The 15,202-nt window shown below is 42.8% G+C and overlaps 2 protein-coding genes and 1 long non-coding RNA gene across 4 annotated transcripts; all 3 read right to left on the bottom strand.

The window, feature by feature from the left end:
• Nucleotides 1–22: 22 nt before the first annotated feature.
• LOC117764463 lies at nucleotides 23–925 on the bottom strand. Its single transcript, XR_004614393.1, has 2 exons — nucleotides 603–925; nucleotides 23–567 (listed from the first exon to the last, which is right to left on the bottom strand). It is a non-coding gene; the product is annotated as an uncharacterized LOC117764463 (long non-coding RNA).
• Nucleotides 926–2,181: 1,256 nt separating this feature from the next.
• Nucleotides 2,182–9,213, bottom strand: LOC117764460 (solute carrier family 25 member 45). 2 transcript variants are annotated; one of them, XM_034590257.1, is made up of 7 exons: nucleotides 9,207–9,213; nucleotides 6,642–6,698; nucleotides 6,498–6,541; nucleotides 6,343–6,414; nucleotides 6,052–6,234; nucleotides 3,467–3,701; nucleotides 2,182–2,598 (listed from the first exon to the last, which is right to left on the bottom strand). In XM_034590257.1, the coding sequence occupies exons 2-7, from the start codon at nucleotides 6,676–6,678 to the stop codon at nucleotides 2,318–2,320; spliced, it is 852 nt and encodes a 283-aa protein (XP_034446148.1). In that variant the 5' UTR covers nucleotides 6,679–6,698; nucleotides 9,207–9,213; the 3' UTR covers nucleotides 2,182–2,317. The 2 variants fall into 2 exon arrangements, with proteins under 2 accessions (XP_034446148.1, XP_034446147.1); XM_034590256.1 differs by lacking the exon at nucleotides 9,207–9,213 and adding an exon at nucleotides 8,257–8,275.
• A 1,873-nt stretch (nucleotides 9,214–11,086) lies between these two features.
• LOC117764926 (DIS3-like exonuclease 2) lies at nucleotides 11,087–14,432 on the bottom strand. Its single transcript, XM_034591093.1, is given in 2 exon segments — nucleotides 11,087–14,375; nucleotides 14,377–14,432. Coding segments are annotated over 2 exon segments (3,045 nt in total). The 3' UTR covers nucleotides 11,087–11,386.
• Between the last annotated feature and the right edge of the window lie 770 nt (nucleotides 14,433–15,202).

Below are 15,202 nucleotides of genomic sequence, written 5' to 3'. Positions count from 1 at the left end.
AAACTCCCTGGTTTGGTTTTTGACCTTCCCTTTTACAGTTGTTTGCTCCTTGTGCAAAGAGAGATTAATAGCAACGTAACAAATGTGCTCATTCGTTTTACCTCCAGACAAAGTAAATCCTGTTGACTGATGTCACATTGTACCAATATCTCAGGTGATTGCTGTGTTATCGTAAACAAATATAAAACTAAGTTGTAGGAAACCGGTTTTCTTAAAAAGCTTTATGCCCCTTTTAATTTAATGTAAAACATATTTCTATGTGCTATCGCGTGGCCTACTTTTAACGTTCAGGATTTCAGGATAAGAGCTGAAATGACATAATTAAAGTTCACATTCACCAGGTGTTACCAGCGCCTCCCTTTGTGTTCTTCTACAACACATTAGTGCCACTTTTATCATCTTGCCAAAAATAAACTGCAGGATGCTAATAATCCAATCATGATAATGTTATTCTGAGATGGCAGCTTCAATCAAACAGCTTCTAGTCTGCTGCTCTGCTCATGTGTTCAGGCCTCTTTCAGTTTATCTTTTACTTGATTCGTTAGTGAGTGACAAAGTTCATCAGGTCTCTGATAGGACACATCTGTTGTAATCATTGTCACATACTTACATGTTTTGTCTTTTCAAATGCATTTTTATCAAGTGTTTTACGTTTGCTTTACTTTTTGTGCCTCAGCAAAACTTGTTCATTCTTTTCTGATTTGAACATTTTATGAATTTACATAATAAACACATTCATTCTACATGTTTCCTCTCATTGTCTGAGTGTTTCTCAGTAAAATGCTTATAAAATTATTTAATGCTGATACCATACAAACATCTTTGTACACTCATCTTCCATTATTTAGTCTTTGAAGTGCTGCCACAAGGGTCAAAGTCAGGTAGTTTGTGTGTTAGTATCATTACATGTCATTTGGCGGACACTTTTATCCAAAGGGACCATTTAGAGGTTCAGTATCTTGCCCAGCATGCAGATGGGGAAGACTGAGGATTGAACCGCCGACCTTCTGGTTGCAGGACAACAACTCTAACCCTCAGCCACAGCCGCCTCATTAAAGGTTCACAGATGGTAAGCGTAGAAATGGACAGAACAGATTTGAACTCTATATTTGGGATCATGCAAATCAGACGTAAAAATATTCAGTGATGTTACTCCTGAGTGAGGATGTAATGGTGGTGGACTTTGTAGAGAGAATAATATTTTGTATTTTGAGTGGTCGACCAGTATTGAGAGTGATCTCATTTTGCCTCACTGATTTACAAGCAGACCAGTATACTAGTTTTTGGAAATATCTTACTTATCCTTTATCATAGTTATCCTACATTTGCACATGTAAACAAGACGTTTCCTCTTGAAGGTTCATTGTGGACATTGAAAATGGTATTTTGAACAGGAATTCTTCGACCTGCAACGACAGCAAGCCATAAACCATAGACTGTTGTGTATATGAAGATGGACAACGCGTCTCCACTTCCTCCCACTATCAATCACTATTAGAGCCAGAATCTGCGCAGTAGCAATTTGGGATGCCGGATATTTCGGTCTTGCCGATACAAGTGCTCGACCATTCGTGACACAATCATTCACTCTGTTTTTATAGCATCAAAGAATTAATTTAAACCAAACTTACCAGAAAAACACTTGAACAAACATCATCGTGATAAGAACTACCTACAATGACAGAAGCCATCTTTGAGAGAATGTATTTGTTGCGTACTTTGATATGTCACATCTTATATGGAGGTGGTGGAATTTCTGACATATAATACAACCAGCCACCAGGAGGCGAGCTAAACACTTTGGCTTCACTTTTGAGGAGCTTTTTGGCACCAGGCAAATGGTGTAACCATGCTAATGTGAGTATTGGGAATTAATCAAAATCAAAAGTTAAGATTATAAACTAAAATTCTCTAAAGCTGTCGTTATGAGAAACCCTATTCACATTAAACTCAGTCATTTGAATCTTGATTGTCGCTGCTTTAAGTCAATGTCCTTGAACTAGATAGTTTTTTGAGCCACAAGCCATGGCCTTCATAAGCAGATGAGTTGGCTCAGTTGTCATGGAGATGTTTCAGTTGTCACTTTAATTTAGTTGAATCTCAACAATTTCGACTCCCCCCACCACCTGATCAGGGCTGAGGAGCCTCCTCCACTTATGATATTATTAAAGAGGACAAAGAGGTCTAACGACAGTTTAGTTTAATTTTAACAGCTAGCACCTAAACATTGTCCACTGTGTTCCAGACACCAGAGTCCGACTGGACAGAAGATTTTTCAGTTTGCAGGACAAACAGTTTGTCACTGTTAGACATCTCGTCATCTCGCTGGTGGACAGAACATCTTCATCAGACTCTCGTAGCTTAGGAAGGTGACGGCGTTGACGGGAAAGGCCCTCAGGCTGTTCAGTAGTAGGCCTTTGAAAAGGACCCTGGCTCCCTCCTCTCTCACGCTCACTCTCAGGCAGTGAAGGACTCCGCTGTATACCCGTCCGCCGGCCCCTGACATCTGGAGTCGGGCTTTCACCACGTCCATGGGCGTGGCAAAGACCCAGGTCACCACTCCTGCCGTGCCACCGGCCATCAATATTGCAAACGTATCTGATGACAGAAAAGTTAAGGACTTAGTGTAAATCTAAAGTCATGTGTGAAATGTGAAACTTAACAGTAGAGATTAAATAACATTTGGGAGAGCTACTGAAAATCTTAACATTGTTCTGTAGTTGTTATATGTTGTTATATTTGGCTTATTTAAAATATCTTTGATGTCTTTTATGGAAGCACTTTTCTACCAAGAAACCCCAAAAGATGAAAGGTAGAGGAAAAAAAAGAAAAGTACAAAAGGAAGACATTTTAAAATGATGAGATTTATTTCTTCAAAACTACAACACTTATATCAAAAGTATAATATATTTTTTACTCAATTTGACAGATAGTCATTCACTTAGTCTTTTAGTATCTCATCATTTTATTTGAGGGTATTCTTTGTTTTGATGATTTCTAACTTTTTTTCCTGACAGTAATGGGCCACCGTACCTCACAGACTACCCTGGTGACAAGTTCAATGACAGAGCACTCACATGCACACGCTGCTTTAACACTTAACAGTGGGTAGGTCGCCTGCCTGAACCTTGGTGCTGGTGCGAACGTCATGGCGACAACAACCAATCACACTTTTATGCTCAGGACAGATAACATAGACAGCTTTGGTGATAATGTGCCACGCTGGCTGTCTATGCAATGCTGAAAGCAAGGTCCACAACCAGATAAACACACTCCAGGTTCATCAGCTCCTCCTCCTCTCTCCAGGCTCATTCTGACATTTGCTGTCAGGCAGAATCTCTATTTGTATTGCATACACAACACAAGCAAACGCAAGCAAACAAAGCAAAGCAGTAAAACCACAAACTTATGTGTGTTAGTGCTCCATTAGGTTTAGTGCTGTTGAGTCGATCTCTCTGGAGCTGACCTGATTCTTTGCCGCTCTCTGTCAGAGCCATTCGAGTGACTTCATAGGGCAAAAAGTAGAGTCCGTAGCAAGGTACATCCCTCAGGGCGAGGGCCAGCCCTCCTCTGAACAGACCTCTGGGTCCTTCCTCCTTCAGGATGACGGAAACACAGTGAATGGGTCCACGGTATCGGTGAGCAGATGTTTGACCCTGCAGACGCACCTTCACCAGGTCGATAGGTGCACAAACAAACACCTGAAACAAGACATTATTAAAAGGGTCAGTCCACCTAAATTAAAAGCAATGAGGATTTGTTTTTATTTTAGACAGTATTTTTGCTTGAGCTTACATAGGCTCAGCTTGTGCTCAAACTGTGCACTTGCAGATTTCCTGTGCTCCAGCGTGTTGTTTTGGACAAACCCAAAATGTTTCCACCCTTTATCCCACCCTGTTCTTTTGTTTGACAGTGGAATTTGATCCGCATGGCTGCAATTGAGTCCCACATGCTTGCTCCTTGTAGGTCAGACAGGTTTTCACCATCTGAATAAAACTGTCCAGTGTGGTTGGTGAGAGTGAACTTACTGTATGATAGGGCTGTGACTGTAACTACATTACAACGGTTATTTGATCCCTACCTATGACTTGATACTGTCAGCGAGTGTCCAGGCAGAAGTTATGATTCCTGTAATAAAAGTTAATTGAATTTTGTTATCCTCTGATAATAGTAGCTTTGGCTACTTGGTGACTCTGTCACTAATGTCTATGGCTCATTTTATCTCAAAGCATGTGATCTCAGAAAATGTTTCTCTGCTACAATGATTACACCAAAACCTATTTTTGTTGCTGCTATTTTACAAGGAGTTAACTTATGAAGAGGAGACATCTATCGTGCAATCCCCCCATTCATGAAACACATCATCTTCAGTAACAACAGGCTCAGGTGCTTCTTTTCTCTTTGCTGAAGAGCTCTCTCTGTTCCTTTGTGAACATTTCCAGTCAGCTCTTGGTACAGAGGAGCCTCTTGGAAGCCTCCTGGTGGTCGGATAAGATACTGACTGACATCAGACAGTATTCCTGATCCACTGAGGATGATTCCTAATGAGTTCAATGACCTGCTAAACTTTCCTCCGGTACCAGCTAGGCAGGATTCATTTTTTAATTAGGATTAATTACCTTGGTCCCTGTTAATGAATGTACAAGACTAAAGGTTGGGTTTATTATTGACAATGGTATGGTGTTCATGCTTATCTCTGGATCAGTCCTGTTGATGTTTATGAGTCCCTGACCGTCGCCTTCCAAATTAGTTACACATTTAACTTTGACTAACACTTGTGTCAATGACGAGGAATTTTTGAACTATTGTTTCAGCCTGAACATGAGAACCAGGGTAAATTACCACTTGAAAACAATAACTATCAACCTTAAATTGTATTTATTTATATAACCCTTTTTATAGTCTTGATGACCACTGAAAGTGCTTCACAGTACAGTTATCAAACCACCAGCCTTCTGGTTAGTGGATGGCCCACACTTTAACAGCTGCCCACTTAAAGGGATAGTTCACCCAAAAATTTTAATTCACTCATTATCTACTCACCACTATGCCGATGGAGGGGTGGCTCAAGTGTTTGAGGACACAAAACAGTTTCAATGCATAAACGCGGCTCCAGAGGAGGACAGCAGAGGACACTTAGGCTCAAAACATGGTGTAAATAATGCTGTTTCAAGAAGAATATGAATGTTGGGGTTTACGGACACTTGGATGACACCACACAAGCAGTATGGAGGCATTTAATGTTTTTTTCTTTTCTTTTACTTTTCATTTACTTCACTTGTATTGGATTTGGCGCTGCGTTGCAAGCTTTTCCCCCCTGAAACTCCTAAAGTGTTTCGTGGACTCAAACACTTGACCGACCCCTCCATCGGCACAGTGGTGTGTAGATAATGAGTGAAGTTTCATTTTTGGGTGAACTATCCCTTTAACATAGTTGATCGCTACACTTGTGGTTTTCATGAGCCTTTTGCCTCTCCTCAGCACCTGCTGCACAACACTTCACATTCTCAACCCTGTTCTGACCATAGACTTTATATAAAGATGGACGATGTGCCAGCTCCTTCAAAGTGAAGCCAAAGCATCTCAATCACCCTCTGGAGATAAACGAGAGAAGATTTTTCAGATAGGTTTGGTTTGTACAGATGAGACTGACTTGCGATTTTGTGGAGTGTCGCTACTACTACGCAGATATTTGAGCTTCATTTCTTGATAGTGGGAGGAAGTGTAGTGCATCTTTATGTACAGTCTCTGATTCTGACCAACACTTCTTCTATGGGTTGTAGTGAACACTAGGACCTCAAGGGGCCAGATTAAATCTTATTTACCCACAACCCCTTCACCTACTCTTTAGCAGCTGTGGAACACACACATGCTAAATGAAACTAGCAGTAATTTACTGCTGCCTCTATGAATGGAGAATTTTCACAGTCTGGGAATGGTCAGTTCTATAATACTGTGGAGCCCTACAGCCGTCATGCCAGTAATATCTTCAGCCATTGTCCTTCCAGGTGCTTTGGATGAAAGCAGCCAGCGAACATCATGTGTTCTTACCTGCATCAGACCTGAGAAGCAGCCAGCAGTGAAGACGTGTGCAGCCGAGGCCGGTTTGCTACGGTCACCGCGCTGAGACTGAGTAAGGTAATCTAAGGCGTTAGAGTAAGAGCCAAAAACAATGGAGTTGATGATGCCGGTGGTCAGCACCGGAAATGCCATGCCCTTGAAGAAACCATGGAGCTGATGTAAAAAACAAATGAATATAGTAAGTGAGCATCAATATGTGGAGGCTGGTGCTATTTAGGCGGTGATATGTTGTGAAACAGTTGAAAAGTGTGTGGCCTTTACCCCTTCATGAGAGTATGTTTTAGCCACACAGTGAAGTATCCCTTTATACATGGACTGGGCCTGCAGACGCACCTACAAATAAAACATAATGTGTCAGAAAAAAAGCTGGTTTTATGCAATTCATCATGTTTATGAATTAAAGTGTGTTATCCAACCTTCACAGTGTCTAATGGATGTCCAAGTGCCAGTCCCAGTGCACCTACAATACAATAATCAGCAAGCAAATGTTATTTCTGCACATGTATACAACTATAATACTATTATACAAATAGTACTGTATTTAATCAATTTCGTTGTACCTGAAATGCTCCCAGCTATGAACTCCACAAAAGGCATGACTTCCACAACTTCACAACCTGCAGAGAAAACCAGTGTGATTGACCAGGGGTAAAGATAATCCCTGAGGAGAGTGCTTTACAGCTGCTATAACGCAAACTGTCAGTTGTGTCACAACCAAGAGCGGTTAATATATGACTGACCATAATGGGGCCGAGGCTGCCGTAAACATCAACTGTTGTACATAAATCTGGGGGCCCCTTGGTGGGGCCCGCTTCAAGTGAATCGGTCGACGTGTTAAATATACTGTTTTTATATAGACCTTTTCCAGTCTTATCAACCACTCAAAACACTTTACAGTACAAGTCGCATTAACCCATTCACGCACACATTCTTTGCAGTGCTTTTTAAAAATGACACACCACACAGCCTTAAGCTGTTCAGAATCTTGCTCAAGGACACTTGGACTGACTGGAGGTACCGGGGATTGAACCACCAACAGCCTTTCATGTGTTGTCTGTTATAATCTTTTGTCACCTTTATTTTAAAAAAGGTTTATCAAACTACTAAATTGCTACATGACATGACACTTTTTTTTAAATAAAACAAAAACACGTCATTGATTTAAAAATACATGGAAAAAACATGAAATGTGGGCTTTTGGTGTGGAACATTTAAATGTTCCTAATATAATATGTTTATGCTCTACATATATTCATTTTCACAAAAGTTAGTAAATGAGTCTCTTCCTTCTGTGCCACATTTGCCAGCTGCACCTATGGATATGAGTAAGGTTTATGTTTATGTCAAATTAAGGCCCAGTGTGAATGCATAAATAATCCTGCTAAACTGTCACACAACACTCCATACTTCTGATAATCCTACTAGGCCCCATCATATGACTTGTGGCATTTCATTTTCACAGGATTTTCAAAAAATGTTTCCAGACTTGTCTCTAGCATTAAGCTACATGCAAACAAAGATTTATTATTGGATGGATGCGACTATTGGATGGATGGATGGATGGCCACCATGAGAAACATACTTTAGTATTTTATAAAAGATTCTCCCGACTACGGTTAAGACAGCTTCCCCCCGAAACACACGGCCAAACTAGCCCCCCCCCCCCCCCCCCCCCCCCCCATTCCGCGGTGCGCAATTTCTCAAAACATTACGTTAAGGGCGAGCATGTTAAGAGTGATTTCAAAATAAAAGGGGACCTTCCCTTAAATGGGACGTGACACTTGTACAGTCTGTGAATGAAGGAAGGTAATGTTGAGATATAAAATAAATCAACTAATTGATAATTGATACTGTGTAATTAATAAGTAAAATATTACAATGAAGAAAAAATCTGAATTTAAGCAACAAAACAAAAGATGGTCATTGAGAAACTTCCTGTTTCCACAGACTTATTTCATACTGCCTCTAAATTCAGATTGATATCAAAAATAAAATACCGGTTTCCACAGACATATTTCACTTCATAATGACATCTCACCACCTCAGAGTCTCACTCGGACAATATCAGGACAATCTGATGTACAATTTCAAAGTAAAAAGAAAAACCTAGGAAACATCACATTTTCACAGTTTCTTTCCCGGGTGAGTCTGATTTAATGCTGAGGTGGGACTCACATGATTTTCACTGATCTTACTCGAGCTGCTTTGACTCTTGCTTCGTTATCCAGATCTTCTACTGACCCAGGAGGTAATTGCAGTGAAATAAACATGATCATTTCTCCAGAGCTGCTCACTGCATCATCCGGTGCAACATGCAGTCTGAACCCGAGGAGCAGTGGAGAACAGTCGGTCAGGAGAAGAACATGTACCCCGGTGGTCTGAGGGTCGTTAGACTTGATGGATGGATCCACGCAACAGACGCGACGCTATGTACCTTTACCAATAATCATTTTTAGTTATCCTGTAACGGTGATCAGGTGAGAGGAGTGACGTAACCAGAGAGCCGTCACGTGACGTGTGTTTGTGAGTGTGTGTGAGAGAGAGAGAGAGAGAGAGAGAGAGAGAGAGAGAGAGAGAGAGAGAGAGAGAGAGAGAGACAGAGAGAGACAACATAAAATTTACCATCATAAACAAAGAAAAAAACAAAATAAACATACGGACAGTTTCCAAATAGAATCAGAGGAAAAAATAATATCACTACAATAACCATATAAACCGTTCAAAGAAAACAATGAACTGTAGCACAAAAAAGTATTTAATTATTCACAAAGAGTCTTCCCCATCTGCGTGCCAAAGTGTCCTTGAGCAAGATACTGACCCCCAAATTGGATGCATGGCAAAAACCTGTCCTGTAAATCGTTTTGAGCTGTCATCAACACAAGAGTAGAAATGAGTTTGGGGTTTTAAACACAGGGCATTGTTCTGCTGCTGAATATAATATGAGATAAAGCATGGTGTAAAGCATGGTTGCATTGTACGAAGAAACAAATTGAAGTATTGTAAGATTAAATGTAAAATAAAGTTAGTGATGTGAAAAAAGTTAGGAAAAAAAAGGTTTGTTAAATTAATTAAATATAAAACCTTTGCTCCAAAATGAATACAAAAATGAATAAATAGATACTTACAATGGGGGCCCCTTGTATGACACGAATTTTTACCTAAAGGAAAAGGGAAAAAGACGACATTAATGTAATGGTTTGTTCTCCTTTCTTACGCAAATTAGACATCTGCAGAATCATGGAATAGCACGTCATCACGAGTGGACGGCGAACTGCTTGTAAACAACGAGTGACGACACAGAGATGCGCGACGTCGCGGCGGTATCTTAACAACGGCGAGCGGCGTCACCTCCGGTGTTCCGGTTTAACTGGGGATCTTGGCAACTGGTGATTTGCTGCCTATACCAGATGTTGTCGGTTAGTTGCAGACTCGGTCGCAGATTCGTCAATAGGAATCTTCCTATTGGCTCTCCAGCAAGAGCTCCACCCAGCAAAAATGTAACCCTATAAAGCCTGATGAGATTTCACTGTTGTGAACCGCCAGCCTGCTGGGTGGAGCTCTTGCTGGAGAGCCAATAGGAAGCTTCAATTTATGCCCCTCATTAGCTTCTAATGCAACAAGTGCCACTAGTAAGCTAGTAGGCATTTTCGCTGTCACTAGCTTACTAGTAAACCCTTTTAGCCTCACTAGTTCAACTAGTAAAGTCAAAAGACACTTCAACTAGTAAACTAGTGCACATTTCAACCCCACTAGCAAACTAGTAAACATTTTGCACCTCACTAGTTTGCTAGTAAGGTCAAAATAGGCGTTTACTAGTAAACTAGTGGGTATTTCGACCCCACTAGTTAACTAGTACACATTTTGAGCCTTACTAGTTTACTAGTAAGGTCAAAATAGGCTTTTACTAGTAAACTAGTGGGTATTTTTGCCTGCACTAGCTTACTAGTGTGCATTTTGGCTCCCACTAGTTCAACTAGTGCAGAAAATTGTAGGCCACTAGTTTACTAGTGAGCTGAATCCATGTTTGACTAGCTTACATGTCAGAGCTTTTGCAGCTCACTAGTTAGCTAGTAACACTTTCAGCATTACTAGTTCGGTCCAGAGGGCCACTAGTGCGGCAATAAGCCAACTAGTAGGGACTTTGGTGCTACTAGTGCGGCGCACAGTGTTACTAGTACAGTTTCTGCTGTAACAAGTTGAACAAAAGTGCCACTAGTTGCTGAAAAAGAGTGACTAGTAAGATTTTTTGTTCAACTAGTACAGTAAGATGCTGAACTAGTGCGACCAAATGTCCAACTAGTGCTGACAAAGACCGAACTAGTGGAGGGGACTGACATTTGATATCAAGGATATGGAATAAATGCTCAAACGGCTTGCCATAGCTGAGACGTCCGGTGCACTTTACCTAAATTAAGCGTGTTTTACTCTGTCAGCTGTATAACACCAGATGTTAGGAAACGCCCATGTTATCTGGTGATAGTCCGAACACAGAATAAACACTGCAGACTTAATAACAGGCTTCACAAACTGATGACCATCGTTCACAGGGAGTTATGAAGAATACACACGCGTGGCCAGCTCCACGCAAAGTGATTTTGTGTGACGCTGGTGATCATTACAATGCACACACACCAAACACGTGTCATATGAAAACATCCCTCACATCAACGAGGTGGAAGCCTGTGCGGTGTTTTTGTGAGTAAAGTTGGTGAACGTGCTTTTATTGGATGTGTTGAGCTTCATGTGTCCTCCTGTCGCTGCTGGATAAAGTCAGCAGACTTGATTTTAAAAGGAAATTCCCACAGCTACTAAAGTAGACACTTTTATTTTGAAGAGGGGGATCGCCACTTTCTGTGTTACGGGTCTTTTGTTTCTTTCTTCTTGTTGAGTTTTCAGCATTATGTTTTGTCATAGTTCTATATATAAGTATGTTGAACACTATGTTAAGTGGTGCTCTCTTTGCCCTGGATTCCCTTGGGAAGGCGATGAGCGCAGCATCCTCATGACAGACACTGTTTTGTTTCCACAACTGCAGATGCTGGCGGTCAGTGTGGATAAAAGAGTCTGAAGGTTCCAGTTATCTGTGGGTTAAAACTTGACTTGCACTGGGTTGGTTGTTTACATTGAGACAGAAACTCAGTAGGAACTTCCAATTAAATCAGACTCTGATCTGATCTGTGACATCCCTGCCCACACAGTAATACTGTTTCTAAACTACATGTGAAGTCTATGAATCAACAAAAGAAAAAGTGCAATCCCAAACTTCTGTGTAAGTGTTTCTGTGCACCAGGGCACATCCCTGTATTTATGGTGCGTTGTCATCGGGCCTCTTGAGCACTGCGCTGTATTTCATCGGAGCGCTGTTGTCTTGTAGCTGCACCTCCACCAGAGTGAAGAGTGAAATGATCTGCTCCACTGGAGGTTTCTCTAAGTCGTCTGGTGTCCAGATCAGGGTCAGCTCAGATTTCTTTCCCACCTTACGATGGTGAAATGAGGCCAGGCCCGCAACAGCCTTGCAGTAGATGCGTTTCTGTACTCCGTAGCGGAGAACCAGCACATCAAACGACTGATCCAACACCCTCATCACCATGGCCTCAGAGTCCAGGGGGCCACACTCCTTTAAAAAAACTCCAAAGAAGAGCCCCGAGCTGAGCTCCTGGACTCGCTTTGATGCCGTCCTCTTGTCATTACAGTGCGATGCCTGTTTTCCCACTTCCTCTGTTGACAGCCCTAAGTGAGGCCCACACTTCAGGGAAGCAGCCAGCAGCCGGTGCACAATGATGTCAGCATAGCGCCTGATGGGTGAGGTGAAGTGTGTGTAGAAAGGAACGTTGAGGGCGTAGTGCTTAAATAGCGGCTCATCCTTCACTACGCCTGTGCAGAAGTACAACGCCATCTGCATGGGTCTGGTGCACATGTGGGTGAGGACTTCTTTTCTGGCACTGGAGTACTCATCATCACCAAGAGTAGTATTGAGGCTCCTATGCAATGCTCCTGCAGACGACAGGTCAAGGTCGATGCCCAACTGGTCACACAGCTCCTGCAGCTCATCCACCATCTTGGCATTTGGTGGAGGGTGGCGTCTGAGCAGGGCCAGCTCAGGAAATTTGCGGTAGATGTGGTGGGCGGTGGCAATGTTCGCCAGCAGCATGAACTCTTCCACCAACTTGTTGCTGTCTCTGTACTGATAAACATAGCAGCCCTGAGGCATCATGGTCTCTCTATCCAGAGTGAAAGAAAGTTTCATCTGGTCTAGCCTGAGGGATCCGCCTGAGAAGCGTTGAGCTCGGAGGTTCTTGGCAATAGAGTGCAGGTTGAGCACAGCCTGGTGGATCTCATCGATGGGGTGCACAGGGTCCACAGGTGGCAGCTCCCCAGCGGAGAACAATTTCTCAGGGGCCTCGATCATGCTCTGAGCATGGTCATAACTCAATTTCACACAGGAGCGCATCACTGAGCGGCCAAACCACTCACTCAGGATCTTCCCCTCGGGTGTAATTTTCCAAATGACAGAGAAAGTAAGTCTGTCGGTGAGAGGGTTGAGACTGCACAGCTCCTCACAGAGCAACGGCGGTAACATGGGGATCACCTTCTGAACAAGGTACACACTAGTTGCTCTTTGGCTGGCAATGGCATCCAGAGCATTGTCCTCCTCCACAAAATAGCTCACGTCAGCAATGTGAACTCCCATCTCAAAGTTTCCATCTGGGAGTTGTTTACAGGAAAGAGCATCATCCAAATCTCTGGCAGTGGAAGGGTCGATTGTGAAGATACACTCGTTCCTCAGGTCTCTCCTCTTCGTCATCTCCTCAGGTGGGATGGTCCAGGGCAGGTTCTTGGGCAGGCAGTCCAACACGCTATCTGAGAACTCAGAAGAATCCACATCATACTCCGTCAGGATGCCCTCTGTCTCTGGTTCGATTTCTCCAGCTTGACCCAGAGTCTTAGCCAGTCGTCCTTCTGCAAAGTTGCTGTCGGCTGACCAGTTGGTGATGCGACAGATGAACAACGTGTTAATGTAGTCACCCGAGCGGGAACTAAAGTCGGCAGGGCAGTCAACCAGGGGAACGTTAATGCGAGGCACCCGGTGGTCCACGGGGGCAAACATGACAAAGGGCTTGTCTGGTCGGAACTTGATGAAGCCTGTCGCTGCTCTGGAGTGTTTCTTCTCAACAATGTAGACCACATTAGCAGTCTTTTGGAGTATTTCCCCGTTGGACCAAGGGGTTGATGGATCTGTGTCAGTGAGGGTGATATTCTGAACCTTGCTTAAGAGTTCATCCTGGTCCCTACAGCAATTGCCCACAGTAGCATCAGGCCTGGGGGTGTGCTCTTTCTTCTTCTGGGGTGTTTTCACCAGATGTTTTCTCTGCGTCTCTGACTCACTGGCGCCCTCACAGTCAGTATCTGACCTCACAACCTTCCACTGCTCTCGAGGCAGGACTTGTATCACCACAACATCTCCGTTCAGCGCTCTGTTGCGAGCTACAATCCCATCCAGAAATATATCCCGCATGTCATTAGGAGATGGGATGTAAGCATCCTGGTACTTCTTAGGGTTGATTCTTAGTTGTCCTTGAATAAGCTCTCCTCTCTTCAGGCCATGGGAAACGTCCTCAGCTGTCATGTAAGAGTCAAACACTTGTTTCTTGGATCCTTTTCCTCTCTTTTTGCTTTTGTCTGCCGGAGAATTGGTAGTTGAAGCTTGAATTCGCTGCGTTTTCTTGTCTTTACCATAAGGAGACTTGGGCCTTGACATTTGAGTAATAGTTCCAGGCACCTCTGGGCTCTTCTCTTCTTCTGCATGCTGGGGCAGATTCTTTTTCTTCATCTTCTCTTGTTCCTGTCCACTTGTGCCGGCTTTCTTTGGGGACTGGGGACGTCCATCAAAGTTGGGCTCTTTAGAGGCCAAGGAGTCCTTATTTTTCGTCTGCTGCTTCTGTTGTTTGTAGGAATCATTAAGTGTGACAGAGCTGAACTCCTCTCTAGACTCAATGTCTCCGTCTTGGCTGGTGGGGGTGTCCCTCCTCTGTCTCCGTCGCTGCCTGTCAGTGACGTCTTGCTGCCTTTCACAGTCCTGCGGCGCAGTGCGACTGCTCAGCCTCTCCATGTGCAGAGCCAGTGAACTTTCCTCTCCTTTACCCTTCAAAGATGAGGGGGAGAAGTCACTTGAATCAGATAAATCATTAAGCAATTGGTCCCTTTTGTGCTGTGTTATGTTCAGCCTGTCACTCTGGGCTTTGACCAGCGTGCTTGGCAAATTTCCTTCCCTTTGAAATGACAAGTCCTTTGCATTGGTCCAGATACAAATTGAACTTGCTGCTGCGGTGTTGCACGTGTACTGTTAGCATGCTTGGTGAACATTGTGTTTGTTAGCTGGAAGCTAAGTAACTCTATGCATATTGTACAGGCTATGAGCACGCAGCATCCTCATGTCAGACACTTTTGTTCTATATATGTCTTGTTGTATTATTTTCACTTTTACACACATGGGTCCAAAATGACCCATACAGTTTGTATTCACTACAGAACACCTACCCTTCATTTCACACAGCTGCTTTTGCACATCTGATGCATGTAAGTCTTATTTTACAATCCATTACTAGTGAGAATAACAAATATGTACAATACTAACTAGCTGTTAGCTAGCTGGCTTCTTTTCTGGCTAGCTAACCAAAGCTAGATCAACAAAATAAAACTCAAAATATAACAGTATATACTTAATAGACAGATTGATATGCATTTGAAAATATGCTTTTGATTTTCTTTATCCAGAGAGTTAGTATGGCTGGTCGCAATCATTTCAGACTTATGGTTGGTAAGTTGCTTACGGTTGACATGTTCATAAAGATGCCATATGAGGATGAGGAAAATGAGGAGGCAATTCTTGGTCTTGATTCTGAGTCTGAAATCTCTGAAGCTGAGGACCTAGACTTTGTTCCACAGGATAAAGCTGAAGTTGTGGGTGTGTCTTGGAATCCAGCTCTCCTAAATGGAGATGGCTCCTCTGATGATATAGAAGACTCATCTTCATTGGCTCCTTCGATGATGTAGAAGATGAGACTTCTATGTCATCAAAGGAGCCTTCTCCTAAATGAAGAAGGATGAATAAGCGATAAAT

The sequence above is a fragment of the Hippoglossus hippoglossus genome, chromosome 7 (assembly GCF_009819705.1).
Source record: "Hippoglossus hippoglossus isolate fHipHip1 chromosome 7, fHipHip1.pri, whole genome shotgun sequence".
NCBI lineage: Eukaryota > Metazoa > Chordata > Actinopteri > Pleuronectiformes > Pleuronectidae > Hippoglossus > Hippoglossus hippoglossus.
This window is presented reverse-complemented; position numbering and strand designations above follow the sequence as displayed.

Bases quoted from the DNA above. Each gene is read 5' to 3' on its own strand.
- LOC117764460 (XM_034590257.1), bottom strand. From the start codon at position 6,678: ATGCCTTTTGTGGAGTTCATAGCTGGGAGCATTTCAG. The intron at 3,702-6,051 runs GTAAGAACACAT...GTCTTGTTTCAG, and splicing joins GCTTCTCAGGTCTGATGCAG to GTGTTTGTTTGTGCACCTAT. The intron at 2,599-3,466 runs GTCAGCTCCAGA...TTCTGTCATCAG, and splicing joins AGAGAGCGGCAAAGAATCAG to ATACGTTTGCAATATTGATG.